Here is a 15,620-nt window from a genome sequence, read left to right as displayed (position 1 = left end):
TCACTGAGAGCCGACGTTAGCACCATTCTGACAATTCCTTGCAGGCCGAATAACCTTCAAATTTTGATACGTGCTCATACTGCATTCCTATATCCATTCATAGGAAATTCACTGATAGGGGGACTGACACCTGAAATTTGATATTGGACATGCAAAATGATACTACGATTTTTGCATTTTACTCGAGAAAATATTGAAGTTTGAATAAAAATTAGTTTTCCCATCTGTTCCGTCGTCAGTCGTCTGCGACTTGCATTTGAATCGCGCTCTCGAGATGCATGTATGCTTGGCGCTGGTGTTCCTGCGTGTTACGAAGTTTCTCAATGAGACGCGCTTCCTCTGCTTCCATGTCCCGCAGCATCTTTTCCGCGACACTCTATGGACAGACTCTGACGACGCCCTCTTGATACGACCAGTGCATGCAGCTTACCTTCTTCTTGTACTCGTCTGCTACCTTTGTCCGCGCCGCTTTCTCCAGTGCCTTCTCCCGCCGCTTTCGCGCTTCTTCCCGTACTCGAGCTGCTTCCTTTTCCTTCTCTTTGATCGCCTGCGTCTTGAGTGCAAGGCGTTTTCGCTCGATCTCAAGTTGCCGTGCCTTTTCTTCGGCAAGGATCTTGGCGTCGAGCTTGGTGTCCTGCACGACTTTGGCACGCTGCTTGACCATAGCTGTGATTGCCTGCTCCTTCTTCTTACACGACTCGATGCTGGCTTTCGCTAAAACCACAACTTCGTCAACCCCCCACGCGCATCGGTGCTACGTCGTACAATTCGTCACGAGGGTGTGGCGAACACTGGCGGTCGTGCGCTCGAGATGTTCGCGCTTGAGGCGCTGGTGTTCGGCATTTCGTCTCTTGATAGCTTCAATGTCCTCGGCGCGCTTGTTTGCTTCGTCGATCTTTTTCTGCGCTTTCTTCTCTTCCGTCCTACGAGCCACCGAGACCTCGTTACACAAGTACACGAGACAATGCACACTGGAAAAATTCCAATCGTTCGAGCGATAGTACCGGAGATGCGCAAGACGGTTCGCCAGCAGCTGGACGTCCTCTTCGGCCCGTTTTCGCTGCATCTTTGCCTCGAGCATGGCGCTTTGGATGGACGTAGCGTCCGCCATGAACGTGCTGCACTCGTCATTCCCGTCATTGTCGCGAAATGGAGACGTGTTGTCAGCAACATGGGCCGCAACTTCTTCGGGGTCGTCCAGCGCATCGCCCCACTTTTCAAACCACTTGAGGAACGTGACCTACGGCATCGATCACTATGTGCCACCGCGACGAGCAAGATCGTTGTACTTTCGAGATGTCGCCTGTGGCGTCGGGGTCGAGTTCGTCGAGAAATTTCTCGAGCTGGTCGCGGGCCACCGTGTACCCCATCTTTTGAAAGAGAGCGCTCAAGTGCTCGGTCGCGATGGAGCCGCGCCCAGTGTCGTAGATGGAAAACATCATGGCAAAGCTTGGCGTGACCGCCGCGCCGTCGTCCCCGGCCGTCTGCGGCACGCCCGAGCTGCGCTGGGGCGTCGAGACGCGACCATCGACCTCCCCGTCCGACTCCATCCTGCCTGTGCGTTGTGACGGCGTAATCGAGGCGATATTTATACGAAGCCAACGCATGAACCGTTGCTAGTGGCAAAAATAGTCCCGCCTTTTCAATCTGGATTGACACCGTGCGTGTTGCCTGAGAGCGTTTGTGTCAACGGCAGTGTGCAGCAGCCCCAATGACGCTCCATGCACCGGAAAGACCAGCTACATTTCTCGCCTTGCTGGCTGCACTCGGTGGTTTCCCCAACGCGGTGCCAGCCTCCTGCCTTGCCATTCTGATACCCATGCCTTTCTAACGCGAGTTTGGTGCAGCGGGTGGCTTCCGCACGTCGCGACTCAGTAAGATAGCAGGGACACGTCCTAAACGTCAACCTGCTGCCGAGCGCACGCGTCGCTGATCGCGGAGGATGGCCTCGATCACGCCAAACGAAGGCATCAATTCGCGGATTGAATTGCATCAAAGCAGCGCGTACAAGGCACTGAACACGCGAGCTCCAGCATTTCCCCAACGCTCATCCATCGTTCGTTCACGAACTGGATGGCATGCTGCGGGCGAAACTCTTCGGCGCAACTAATGGACGTCGTCCATCGAAACGCTCGCATTGCGCACGTTGATTCAACGACTCTTACGGCCGCCAAATCGCGTCCGACACTTTGCACGTATCGACACATACAGCCACGTCATGCACGCGGACGATGTCGGCGCCACCAACGATCGCCGCCGCACACGTCGCGGCCGTGGCGCTTCCTCTGTCGGCCGGGATTGGCCGTCCGCACAACGTGCCGAGAAATGCTTTCCGCGACGCGCCAACCTGCACACAATACGAACACGCATCAAAAAATGAGGGACATGGTAGCTTGTCTTACCAGCAGCGGGCACGGAGCGCACGCCACCTTGAGCTGATCGATATGGCGAAGCAGCTTGACATTCTCGGCAAGCCCTTTGGCGAACCCAATGCCCGGGTCGGCTATGATGTTCCAAGTCGGAATTCCCGCAGCCATGGCGGCGTCGAGCTTGGGCCGGAGCTCTTTCACCACGTCCCCAACCACATCTTCATAGCGCTATAGCCAACAAGCCACTCGAGTCGCGCAACTGCAGTGGATGGCACGGGTGCGCTACCTTTTGCAACGCCATGGTCGCCGGCGTTCCTCGAGTATGCATCAGCACAATCTAACCACAGTCGCGAGGCACGTTATTACACACTTGACCTCGAGACAGCACACAGACGTGTCACAAGAGAGACGGATTTGCGGCGCTGCGAGCCAACTCGCTAGCCGTAGCAACGCGAAATGTCCTGCCCAGCGCACGATGTTGCAATACCAATTTACGATGTCATGGGTCAGAGCATCCACCCACCGGAACTTGTGCTGCGGCGACCGTGGCTAGCATCGTCGGATCAGCGGTTGCGCCGGACACGTCGTTGACGAGGTTCGCCCTGGCCTACCCGCATGACACGGCCACAAGTGCGTCTTCGTTAGTCCATCAAGAAGTAGAGACATACCTCGATTGCCGCGGCTGCGACGCGGCCCTTGGTCGTATCAATCGAAATGGGCACGGGCGGGAGGGCGTGTCGGATGGCCTGGATGACAGGGACCACCTGCCACGAACCATCTCGGTCAGAAGCATGCCCTAATAGTCTTTGTCGGCATCTGCACCCTCGCAATTTCTTCATCCACCGACACCGCGGGTGCGTTGGGCTTGGTCGATTCCCCGCCGACATCGAGAATATCCGCGCCTTGGTCTACCATGGTCATGGCCGTCGCTAGAGCTGCACCCACATCGACGCCTGTGCCATCGCCGCTGAAGCTGTTTGGAGTTGTGTTTACGATCCCCATGACGTACGTCTACCGAACAGGTCACGACTGGCACGACGACATGCCGACGACGATACCTTGGTGTGAAGGGGCCACATGAGATCGTTCACGCCCAGGCTGAGCACGGGAAGCGGCGGGTTTGCCGATGGTGGCAGGGCTGCATGCAAGTCTTGGATGGTCATGTGTAAAGTGGGGTGGACAAAGTCTAGAGGCTGCCGTCGGATCGAACGATTTAGCATCAAGGATGGTCGAAACCTGCGGCAATGTCGAGCAATGGCCGCAGCACAAAGTCTCGTTCGTGGAGCAATGCGTGCGGCACAATGAGCGGCCCGACCGACGTCGTCGTGGCGATGATGTGCTTGCCGTAGAAGAGAACGTCGACGTCGAGGATGCGTGGGCCGTACCGAAGCGTTCCAAGGACTCGACCCACGCGGACTTCAATGTCCTTGAAGCACTGCACATCATGGGTCAATCGTGTATGGTTGGTCTCTGGTCAAGGGACAACGTCGTACAACGAGGAGGTCGGTCGCGCTGAGGGTCGTCGACAATTCAAGCACAGCATTGAGAAACTGAGGCTGGTCCGTCACGTACTGGGGCGATGTCGTGTACAGCAGCGACGTCCGGACCACGCGACCAGCATGTTGGTTGAGTTCTTGCACAGCGCGATGGAGGTTGCCGGGGCGGTTGCCTGATGTAGCAGCCGCGTGATGAGATACAAGGACGGAGCACCCACGACGTGGTGGCATGTGAGACAAGTAGATCGAACCAGGTGACTTACCCAGGTTGGTGCCGATCGCGACGTACGCCGTCACTGCGGCGGCGTCGGCGGCGGATGCGATGGTGGCCATCCCAATGAGAGCTTTCTTGCTGATTGAACATGAACGTAACCTGAACGAACCAATCAAATCGGACAATTTTGGCCCACGAGCCAATCAAAAGCGTCGGAAGCTCAAGATGCGCATGCTCGACAATCCGACCAGTGGTGGCACTGGCTGGCTGTGCCTCAAGGTTGGCAAGACCGGCCAGGCATGGCTATCGTGCTAGAGACACAGCAGCGCCGGCTTGCCACACCAAGGATGCGCCGTTGGCCGAGCTTGCTCGGGCTGGCTCCAAACACCCCGAGGCGTCACCAAGAGATAACTCCACCCCTGCTCATCGAATGCCGCTCCTTCGGTGCAGCTAGACTCCGCGGCAACGAGTTAAACGACGCCACACTGCCACGTTTTCTCGCATCCTGTCAAACAAACGCGGCGCCGGTGCGACACGTAGCCACGCACGAACGCAAGGGCATTGATTACCCTGTTTACACTGACTTCCAGATCCATCAGCACCAAGTGGCATACGCCAATCTCACTCACCATCGCGCTGATCGTCATTGCCGGTAAAGGTGACTCGGCACTGCACACATGACTCCTGTCTACCTTTGCAAATATGTGATACGTCGACGGGCGCCTTGCCACGGCGGTTCCTCGCTGAGTATGCCATTGTGCTTGGAGACGTACTGATGAGTTTGTGAGAGTCCCAACCCCTCGTCCATGACTACGCACGAAGTCAGCATGAGCGGCAATCTACATACACGCTGCACTCACATGCCGACTACATGTACCATGTCCACGCGCCACCGCCGAACCCGATGCAATTGCATTGGCATGCAGTAGATATTTGAAGGGTGGGTCTTCTTCATATGGCCGAACGGGTATGTAGTGCCTCGATAGAAGGCTCTCTATCTTTGAACAATTCAGTGGAAGGCAGTTTGGGCGACCTGCCACGATGTCGCCTAGCAACTCCGCACAGTACAGGATTCCGTGTAAGACGGTGTATAGCCGTCTGCACAACGTATCGATGAAGCAAACGCTCGTGGAAAATGGATGAATATTCATCCAACTTCGACTCCAACGTTGTGTACAACGCAACGAGTTTAGCAATGAATAGGCAGGCAGGGCGGGTTGCCCACTGTCGTTTACGAATGGCTACAGAACGACCTGATGTAACCCCAAGCGAGTGACGCCACTCGCGCCGCGTTGTAGACATTCGCGGCGGTGCATCATCGGGGTGTCTCGAGTCCGTGAAACTGGCTGTCCTGCGTCGAGTGACGAAGCGTCAAGACAAGCTATGTGCTGGACAAAGTCGGTAAAGCTGACTCGATCATCTCCGATGATGAATGGGAGGCACAATGCAGGAGCGGCCATTCGATTCGCGACGCCCCCATCGCGCATGAATTCCGCACACATCCCCCCTCGAACCCCCTGCCGTTGGAAATCTCTAACGTTTGGGGCGTGTTTACCGACATGGGGAAATCAGGGCATCGTCCGAGCTTGAATGTAGTGTTGAGCTGTCGCCTCACGTGTATAGACATCCAGTCCAGCATCACCTGTCGACGCGCTGGGTGCGATGAGCTGTCTCTTCAGAGCGTGCTTCTATCTACATCATAGGAATAAGCATAGGTGGCTTTGCTTGGATGTCTCGTGTCGCTGGTGGGTTGTCCGACGTCCTCGAGTCGAAGTGGGTGGATGGGTGCATAAGCCACGAGAATGCGCTCAGCGTATTCCCAGCATGTCGATCTGCGGTGGTTAAGTCATTTCATCCACTTGTTTGGTTGATGGATGGATGGTCGTGGCTGACTCACAAGGATTTTTCAGAGTGCACCCGCCGTCATCGTGGTGGATTCACACTTCATTGGACGTGGGTTACAAGGCGGCCAAAAAGGCACCCCAAGTCACAGTGGACGGAATCGCCGCTCTCACGACCTCCCTCAACGTTTGTGTGTTTTCCGAGCTTCGTTGCCCCCCGCCCTTTCGCCGCCCCTTGCCCCCCCACACACAACGAAATATCTACACCATATCGGCAAAGATATGCGTGCCCCTGAACTCGCGCATGTCGACGCTGCATTGCAGGGCGATTTTCTGCGGGTTGTCTCAAGAAATTTCGGCAGTCCATGGCGAAACGAGCCGCGTGTTTTCAGATAGACCCAGCGAGAAGTGTCATCCACTGGTATCGTTAACATGGGTGCACGGGGGTGCCATCCCCCATGTCGCACCAGCCGCGTCGACGACATACACAACGAAATGTGCTCGGACTGACTGTTCAGCCAACGAAGGTCGGGCCGTCGATATGCAACTCGTTGGTCAAGAACAGCCCGGCGCGGTCCCCTCGAAACGCACACAGTCAAACTGGAGGCTGGACTCGTGCCCCCCCCTGTGCCCCCAACATAACGTTCTAGCATAAGCATGACGCCCGATCGCAGGTTCAGCGGACATAGGGCCAGGGTTTCATCGGGATGTTTACGCAATGCTTCTTTCCGAGAAAATTGCATGGCCCTGGCCGAGTGCTAGAGTCGCCCCTCGGCAACTCTCACCTAGATAAATGTGCGATCCACGCGGCACGTACCACCAGCCCCGTCGATACTACAAAATACTGTAATCACTGCGTCTCGCCGCGGGGTGTACGATACTGTGGGACGATCACGCGAGGGTACAGTAGTCGGCGGCAATGGCGACCGCGTGACTAGACCGCGACAGACCGAACGAAACAGCGCCCGACCAGCACGCGCTCAACACACACCCAAAGCCAGCGGCGCTGCGGACAGCCACTGTATCCGTGGTGGTCTGCTATCGTCGTAGGCAATTGTAGCCCGTCCAGACGAATTGGGGGACGACGATGCCGACTTTTGCCTTGAATGCATGGTCTGCGCAAGCGCAGGACCGTGACCAAGTGGTGAGAGAATAGTAGTTGTTCAGAACGTGTTGACCACGTAGCTACTTGCAGACTCGACGGCACTCACGCCATTGCGCTATAGAGGTAGGGGTGTGTGTGCGGCATATGCAACTTGTGTCATACTCGGCACTCGGACTATGTGGGACTCGATTCCTTTCAAAAGACGAGGTGTCAAGGCGAACGAGTTCGTGGGGACTTTCTTACACCGTCGTTTGCTCTGTTCAAAGCCGCCGCCTTCCTCCTCGCCGAGTTGCTCAGCCCCCGACAACTTGTACCGTCGTTCTTGTGACGCGCGAGGGATCGAGTGTAGGGGACTCCCATCATCGTCGCGGGGCCATCGCTGACCCTTGTCAGTAGGATTTCATCGAACGCTAGGCCTCCATATAGAATCACCATCGTCTGGGCCGTTCTCGTCGCCCCCTCAATTTGCTGGCGCAGTGAGAAATATCTGTTTTCTTTTCAACGTGGTCTTTGGAGCCACCTGATGACGGAGCTACTTTGATTGCTTGGCGCTGACAACAGTTTGCCATAAAGTGGAATATGACCAGCGCAAGTTGAACCAGGAACGTTGAAGTTTCAGTGGCCACGACGACAGGCCCCTCTTGGTGAATGACCATGCGGGGGTACCTCGACCATCGGCGCGCATCCTCGATTGCCAACGGAGCACCGCCGGTGTCGCCATCAAAATGGATGGCCTCGAACAAGAACTCAAAGCCAGATCGTCGGAACCTCGGACATCCCGATTGAACCGGGCGCAACACCTTGATTGCGCACGGATTTGGGTTTCGCGCGAGCACGCCCGAACTTGGGGCGGTGGAATCAGGCTCTTGCAAGGCTGTTCCCAACTGGCCAGCGGCAGGACAGTAACATCCACTCAAGCCCCTTTGCGGGAGGAGACCAGAGAACGTGGGGAGGTCGATGGGCTGCCAAGACCGTCGCAATTGATGGCACGCAGCCGCGTAGCTGGTTGAGCCAGGGCCGACCCCGCCCTTGAACTGCCAACTTGTCCATCGACGTAAAATTATGTGGGTGCGGCCGAGAGTGGCCACGTGATGCGTCAAAGAAGGACCGGGCCCACTGTAATGCTCGCACACAAAATACACCCCGTTGTTCCGGATGAAATGACGAATAATTCCTTCGTCCAATCGAATATTCGATCGATTTTGCCATTTCGCTCAAAATGTGTCGCCGCTCGAATTCGTACATCCGTTCGACGCCGCGCTAGCACGACATCCCGTCGGACTGGGGGACGTGCGCACACATGCAAACCAATCTCCACGTCGTGTGTGTGGGGTATATATATGTATATTTACGACCTGGCACTTGATGTCGTGTCCTTTACGTTGAGTTCGTACCCAACGGAAATCGGGTGAATACACGATTTTGTACGGATGAAGATTTCGCTGCACTCGTAATTCTCAGCCAATCAAAGAATTGCATGAAAATGCAGTTTATTCGCACATTTATGCCTTGGTCTGAATTCCATGCGGAGAAACACTCCATCAACCCAAGCACGACGGCCAATCCCGCGCAGGACGGAAAGATACGATGGCCGCATGTGCTGGCTCCATGTCAGACCCTCCAGGTCATCGATCCTGCGGGTCCACACGCTGGCCGACTCGAATGGCGGGGCACGCGCTGCCTGTTTGGGAGTCGACCAGCATCATCGATTCAACTGTTGGCGCTTCCCATCCCATTCCTGAAGACACAGCAATCACTTCGTACCGTGAAGATCGTTATCCACGCCCGCCGTCCACCACCTACGGCCCAGACAAGTTCTCGCACCACCATCTCACAAACTCGACCGTGTCCGGGTTGGTATCTACCGCGGGTGGGACGCTGGCTTCAGTGTCGCTGTGAATTCGGGACGCCGGCTACTCCTCTCGACTTGGGACCCACCATGTTTCACCACGCGCATAGTCTCAACGATACATGTAGCAAGCGAGAGCCGCGGTTCGTAGTCCAGGGCACACTCCCATCCTCTTCACACATTGTACGGCGCACACAGACACCTCGATCACCTCACCGACGCAGCATTCGACAGACCGAAACACCCCTTGCAACGGAGCAAACCAGTGCGATGTCGCCTTGGCCGCAGCTTCGTGCCAGATGGCTTCGCACTGAGTGCCACTCCGCACCGAGTCCCACGCGGCAGCCGTAATGGAAGTTGCGCCATATTTCATCGAGAAAGTCTCTACACGCAGATGACATCTGTTGCTTGAATTGTCGGCCTGGGAACCCGTGCTCGCTGGTGCGTCGATCTGGATTTGCTCCAAAACACATATCGCAGAAGTAACACCGCGCGAGTGGGTGCGTGCGTCGTAGTTCGGGTGCCAACTTGGACATTTTTCAATTTTGCTCGTCGAGTGAAATCCCACACACACACACCACAAGCAATGCCACCATCGTCGTGCCACGTCGTCTGCAACTCCACGCAATGGAACGACCCGATCCCGTTCTCGCTCCCGTCCGACCTGCACGCCCTCGAATCGATCTTGGAAGACCCGGAACTCATCTGGTTCCTCGACGATCAAGACGCAATCACGCGTCCCCTCGTAGGTCCCCCCGCGGCGGCGGCACCCCAACAGCCGCCCCGCTGCCCCACACGCACGCACATGTCGTCGTCTAGTCTGCCGGCGTACGCGTTTCCCCTGGCCGTTCAACGATCCGTGAGTGCATCGAGTTATAGCACCGCCGACACGGACGGCGACGATGACTTGACCTGCGACTCGTACAACTCGCGACGGAAGCTGTGCGCGATGGCCGGGTGCGGTCGCAACGTCCGGTCCAAAGGGTTTTGCAAATCCCACGGCGGCGGCAAGCAGTGCATGATGGCCGACTGCCAGAAAGAAGCTCAGAACGGCAACTATTGCATTGGACACGGGGGCGGCAAGTGCTGCAAAGTGTTCAACTGCTCCAACGCAGCACAGTCGCAAGGCCTGTGCAAAGCCCACGGCGGCGGCGCTCGCTGCAAGTTTGACCACTGCGACCGCAGCAGCCAAGGCGGCGGGTTCTGCCGGTCTCACGGCGGTGGCAAGCGGTGCGACGAACCTGGGTGCACAAAAGGCGCGCAGCGCGGCAACAAGTGTGCCAAGCACGGCGGATGCAGGACGTGCACCGTCGGCGACTGCGTACGCACAGACCGCGGCGGCGGGCTGTGCGAACTGCATCGAAAGGACAAACTGTGCATTGCCCACGGGTGCAAGCGACTGCGAAAGAGCATGGACATGTGCACGCCCCACGTCCGAGAGTGGCGGGCGTTCCATGGCGACCTTATCAAGCTCGAGCCGACGCTTGTGCTCTAGCTCGACATCTCCTGGATATCCCACACACGCTGCAGTGTGTAACTAATATTATAAGTTTTCAACCACGAAAATCGGGATGTGCATGTCAAGGACACGTGGTCAACATCCAAGACAAGTGGGTGATGGATGTTGTCGCGTGTGGAGGCTCCAAAGCGGGGAGTTCTTTGACGGCTAAACATGACGGAACCTGCCCTGGATGGAGTGGGCGAGGCCCCACAAAGCTTTGGGGGCTGGTCGGCGGCCAAGGAGCCACGGCGGGGGGGCGCCGGCGCCCCTTTCCTGTTTTGGTCATTGTACTGTATGAGTGACCCAATTCATCGAGGACCGGATGACACAATTGAATCACTGCGTTTGTTACAACGATGGCCGCTAGATAGCACCATCCACCGATTCACCAACGCGCCCGTGAAGACGAAGATCTCATCGGGCAAAGTCACTCTGGCACGCCGATGTCGTACGAGTCATCTATGCACCGTTTCACCGGCACCAAAGGATGTAGTACAAATCACTCGTTGCCACCCATCAGCGACGGCGACCTGGTCTGGTCGGTGGGGGTGGCAGCACCAACGTCGCCGAGCGCTCGCCCAAATCCATCTCATGCCGCAGCGTTACTCCACATCCTTTGGCTGATCATGAACACGCTCGAAGGTTTGGCGGATAAAAAGATCTGGACAAGCCCTGGCCACAGGCCTTTCTTCAAGGGGCAACAATTACTACATGTACATCTTTGGTCGAATTGAGCGACATTTGAGGGGGATTGCATTGGCGATCGTGCTCGAGCGATGGCATTGCGTTCATCCAGCACGCCTCCTGCAGTTTTCAATTTGCCTTGCCGCGTGGAGGTGCCTGATCGTTCGCAGGAGGTCGCTGGAGGGGGAAGCTTCAACACGGTTCAACTCGACGACGTCCTGATATTGACCTCGTTTTCGCAGAGGGTCATCTCTCACGTGTAGTCCACAAACGTTGTGGGCCGATCCAATGTGGTGTGTGTGTAAAGGACACTGGGGACGACAAGAAAGGTATCGGCGTTGAATATGCAGACGTAAAGTGGTTCGAATGCACATATCCTTCTAGGAGTGTGCTTGGGGAGTATGTATTAGTTGTAGATGTTTTACGCTTCGAGGCCTAGCCTTCGGAGCGGCTAACCATCGTTGCGGAAGACTGATGGCCAAAATCGCCACACGTGGTCAAACTAAGCTTGCGACGGTGGACTTCGCTCGTGCAGGTGGGACGCAGGGTGGTTGGCGCTGGTACCATTTGCACTTTTTCAACGTAGTCCGTCGTTGATGGCTCCAAACTTGTTGTCCAGTGAGAGGAATTTGCCGGATCGAGTACTTCTCCAGTCCATGTCGTAAAAGTACCTCCTCAAATTCCTGACTAAGTGTTAGGGCACCTGATGGGATGCAATCTGTAGAGCTGTTTTTGGGACTTGGAAACGTGCGAGTCATCGTTGCTGTGGCGCTTGGCGAAGCAGTCGGTAGGCCCAAGCTAGCAGCTAGTTGTGTCGCTTCGCCATGCAGTGGGGCAAATAAACTCGCGAATTCACAACACGTCGATTTCCATTCATTAGTCGTCGCGCCTGCCACGCTACAGCATTTCGGGGTTTTGTGATGGCCTTGGATGGACGAAGACGGACTGTACCCAATTGCCTACATGTTCGTGGCCGTTTGCGATGGCACGGTTTAATGCGTAATCGTGATTCCATTCGCACGAAGAATTTGTGTCGTGCAGCGCCATCAACACGTCCACGTGGCCATGGACTGCTGCCCACACCATTGCATTGGCGGTATACCCTTCGTGTCGTTGCGTCGTGAGAAATCTCACAACATCGAGGTGTCCATTTTGAGCCGCGCGGTCGATCGCGTCGACTGTGCACCCCTCGGATCGATGGCCATGGAGGTACTGAACCACGTGCAAGTGCCCATTCGCGGCTGCCCAGTCCATGGCCTTGGTCGTGCATGGTCGGTCTTTTAGTTTCAACACGAGTGGCAAATATCCCAACCGGCATGCCATGTCCAATTCGGTCGGCGCCAACCCCAAGTGTGGCAAATCTCGGCACGACGCCAGGAATGCCCGCACCGAGAACGACACGCCAGGAGCATACGCTAGGACATGGAGGACGAGGCCGTGCGCCGTCAACACCGCAGTCGCCGCCGCCATCGCCGAATGACGTTTTGATTGGCAAAGAGCAACAAGGCCACTTCAACTACGATGCCATTGGTTCAAAACCAGCCAACCCAGCCACGCCAATTCGGGTGGGGCTCAAAGTTGCGATAGCTTCGGTCAACAGTCCTTGTCCCGTCGAGATACGCTGCGCGATCTCGCCAAATCGATGCAGGTAGCTGTGGAATGGCACTGGTGACAGCGGCCACCTCGAGCGCTGCATTATCAAGTTACGTCCTCGAGTGCGACTTGTCGCGCCAGCATCGACCTCAAGCGACCATGTCGACCTTTGCTCACGGTTGGCAAGAGCGCGGAGGGCCAGGACACCATTGAACGCAATCTCAAGAAAAGGTGGGTACGTTTGTCGGTGGACTGTGTGCACCGCACTAGGAAAGTATGCACACATCCCTGGCCAATACAGACGTGGTCGATTTGGAGGGCTGATTGAGAAATGTCATTCCGCTCGACTTACCTCCTCGGTGGGTGTTGCGAGAACGGCCGCGAACACGCATGCACATTGGACTTGTTGTCGTTGCAACAATTAGCTTCGGTTTGCCGCTTGTCTTGGACGAGGCCATGCGTCAGAGGTATCCGCCTTCATGTACGATCCACATCTCTGCGTGCCTTATCGTCTTCAGTGGGCTGCAAGGCGGCTACAGCAGTCCGTCTTGGCCCGCCAGAATTGGCCCTCCTGACCCGTGGTTACCACTGGGCATAATAAATCCAACTTGGACACTGTAAGCGTCACGCAACGAGACCGCGGGCATATCTCACTTAACACTTGGAAGCATTTCTCTGCACGTTCAGTCGGCGAGTTGATGGCGCGGAATAAAACGCAAAGTCAACATCACGAAAAACGTAGTTCATATTTGCCCAGGCCAGTTAAATCGACCCTGCCAGCCGTCCAATTTAGTTGTCCGAGTTGTACATATCCGAGTATCAAAATCAAAAGGAACGTTTCAACTGTTGGCATTCTCTACCCTATTTCGATATCGCGTCGGTCCGTAGAAACAAACACGTCAAGGCCTCTCGCCTTGTGTCCTTGACTCGATGTTGTCATTGTGAAGAGTCGTGCACCATAATATTCATATTGTAGTCCATATAAAGCCAACAATCTTCACCTAGCGTTCAAAATGGCTGGACGACAGACCACTTGACGTCAGAGAGGACCGTGGTGCCATCGTCAGAGCGGTTCTCCTGATGGGTACACTCGAATATGCTTGTCGTGGTGATATTCTTGCAGCCAAGTACCTTGGCCACGTTAGGTGAGCAATGAAAATCCTTCAATCCATTCGTGTTTAGATATTCGAGAGTCGAAGAAATTGAAAATATGTTAAAAATATTATCTGTTAATTATATATAAAGAATATAGAAATAAAGAGTTCTTTTGAAAATGTCTAGATTATTTTGACCGAAGATTTCTCGGAATGATGTTCGTTTTTATCCTTTGTCCTTTCGTCGAATCTGTTTGGTCCATCTTTGGAGGAGACTAATCGTGGGTCGTGCTGATGCGAGCCTGGCCAGGCCATTTCTCTACTTTCGATCGATCTCGACGGTTCAAGACTTGGTCATGCCTCTCGTCCCTCAACGTCCTCTTGGCTCGCAGGGCCTCGTCGTGTCTGCCCAAGGCCTTGGCTGCATGGGTATGACCGCGTTCTACGGCAACTTTGACCGCGCGGCACAAGAAGCTGAGTCGCTCCGCACGATTTCGAAAGCGCTAGAACTTGGCGTTAACTTTCTCGACACAGCGTGGATCTACCAGTCGTTCGGTGCGGGCGGCGGAGGCAACTTTACGAATGAAGAAGTCGTCGCCAAGGCCATCAAGCAACACGGCCGCGAAAAGTTCGTGATTGCCACCAAGTTTGGCATCCTTCCCACCGCGAATGGTTTGACCGTGTCCGGTTCTGAAGCCATCATTCGGTCACAGCTCGCCGACTCGTTGGACCGCCTGGGCGTGGACTGCATCGATCTCTACTACATGCATCGAATGGACCCGTCAACCCCGATCGAGGACACCATGCGTGTTTTGAAATCTCTAGTCGATGAAGGCAATATCAAGTACATCGGGCTGTCGGAGTGCACGCCGAGTGAGCTTCGCCGAGCACACGCCGTCCACCCGATTACAGCTATTCAAATGGAATGGTCTTTGCAGTCCCGTGACTTGGAAGCCCAAGTTGTCCCCACCGCACGGGAACTGGGCGTTGGTATTGTGGCGTACTCTCCATTGTGCCGCGGCTTCTTGACTGCGATCGACACGTTCGACAAGCTGGAAGACAACGACTGGCGTCGCACGCTGCCGCGATACTCAGGAGACAACCTCGTGGAAAGCAAGGCGAAAGTCGCCAAGTTCTTTGACTTGGCCGCAGCTAAAGAGTGCACTCCCGCTCAGCTGGCCCTCGCCTGGGTACACGCCCAAGGCCATGATGTGTTTCCAATTCCTGGGACCAAGTCGTCGACCCGCATTATCGAAAACGCACACGCCGTCGAGATCTCGCTGACATCTGAAGAAGTGGCATCAATTGCCGCTGCCGCTGAGTCTGTGGAAGGCCCTCGATACGCCGGCAAGGATAACTCGTTTAACGCCCGCATGGACAAAGTCTAATGCTTTTAACATCTTAACAACCTCCAACAGTACAGTGCGCGAACAAGATTTATACGCTCATAGATATAATTTGGTCATTACATGTCAGATAGAAAATACTAGTACACCAAGACTTCGGAGATTGTTTCCCATGAATGTAGACCTCCACGAGCAATGTCTACAGCACAATACAGCCAGTGTACTTGAACTTGGCAACACACAGGAAGATTGTTGACTTGACCAGGCTTCAGGCACCGGAAATCTTTACATGCGCACTACTTCGAAGTACCACTCTGATTGGCAATTACAGTCATCCACCGACTTTTGCACACAGGTGTACGCATAAAGTTTGTCAGGTATCGAATGAGACCAAAATATTCGATTAAAGAAGACAAAAATTGTCGATCGTTGGCGCGCTTAATCCAAATATATAGTTGCTGTTCAAGCTCGGGGTATCGTGGTGGGAGGATATTGCGTCGGGTTTCCGCCGTTTTCGTGGCAATGAAG

General features: G+C 55.3%; 5 protein-coding genes across 5 annotated transcripts; 2 read left to right on the top strand and 3 right to left on the bottom strand.

The window, feature by feature from the left end:
- Positions 1 to 235: 235 nt before the first annotated feature.
- On the bottom strand, positions 236 to 1,607 carry H310_10911 (hypothetical protein; the record flags this gene model as incomplete). The annotated part of the gene is made up of 5 exons (XM_008877401.1): positions 236 to 376; positions 431 to 714; positions 766 to 923; positions 1,005 to 1,240; positions 1,290 to 1,607. 5 exons carry the CDS (start codon positions 1,605 to 1,607, stop codon positions 236 to 238), a joined length of 1,137 nt encoding a protein of 378 aa, XP_008875623.1.
- A 554-nt stretch (positions 1,608 to 2,161) lies between these two features.
- On the bottom strand, positions 2,162 to 4,198 carry H310_10910 (dihydropteroate synthase; the record flags this gene model as incomplete). Its single annotated transcript, XM_008877400.1, has 10 exons — positions 2,162 to 2,347; positions 2,403 to 2,597; positions 2,656 to 2,706; positions 2,893 to 2,976; positions 3,038 to 3,133; positions 3,192 to 3,380; positions 3,428 to 3,555; positions 3,606 to 3,804; positions 3,863 to 4,038; positions 4,129 to 4,198. The coding sequence occupies 10 exons, from the start codon at positions 4,196 to 4,198 to the stop codon at positions 2,162 to 2,164; spliced, it is 1,374 nt and encodes a 457-aa protein (XP_008875622.1).
- Positions 4,199 to 9,430: 5,232 nt separating this feature from the next.
- On the top strand, positions 9,431 to 10,443 carry H310_10909 (hypothetical protein). Its single transcript, XM_008877399.1, has one exon. It carries the CDS (start codon positions 9,461 to 9,463, stop codon positions 10,367 to 10,369), a length of 909 nt encoding a protein of 302 aa, XP_008875621.1. The 5' UTR covers positions 9,431 to 9,460; the 3' UTR covers positions 10,370 to 10,443.
- A 1,460-nt stretch (positions 10,444 to 11,903) lies between these two features.
- H310_10908 (hypothetical protein) lies at positions 11,904 to 13,358 on the bottom strand. Its single transcript, XM_008877398.1, has 2 exons — positions 13,005 to 13,358; positions 11,904 to 12,940 (listed from the first exon to the last, which is right to left on the bottom strand). Exon 2 carries the CDS (start codon positions 12,527 to 12,529, stop codon positions 11,957 to 11,959), a length of 573 nt encoding a protein of 190 aa, XP_008875620.1. The 5' UTR covers positions 12,530 to 12,940; positions 13,005 to 13,358; the 3' UTR covers positions 11,904 to 11,956.
- A 651-nt stretch (positions 13,359 to 14,009) lies between these two features.
- H310_10907 (hypothetical protein) lies at positions 14,010 to 15,309 on the top strand. Its single transcript, XM_008877397.1, has one exon. The coding sequence runs from the start codon at positions 14,103 to 14,105 to the stop codon at positions 15,132 to 15,134; it is 1,032 nt and encodes a 343-aa protein (XP_008875619.1). The 5' UTR covers positions 14,010 to 14,102; the 3' UTR covers positions 15,135 to 15,309.
- Positions 15,310 to 15,620: the final 311 nt, after the last annotated feature.

This window comes from Aphanomyces invadans (assembly GCF_000520115.1).
Source record: "Aphanomyces invadans strain NJM9701 unplaced genomic scaffold supercont1.28, whole genome shotgun sequence".
In the NCBI taxonomy this organism is placed as follows: Eukaryota; Oomycota; class Saprolegniomycetes; order Saprolegniales; family Verrucalvaceae; genus Aphanomyces; species Aphanomyces invadans.
Note: the sequence above shows the minus strand (reverse complement) of the source record. Positions and strands in the feature narration are given on the sequence as shown.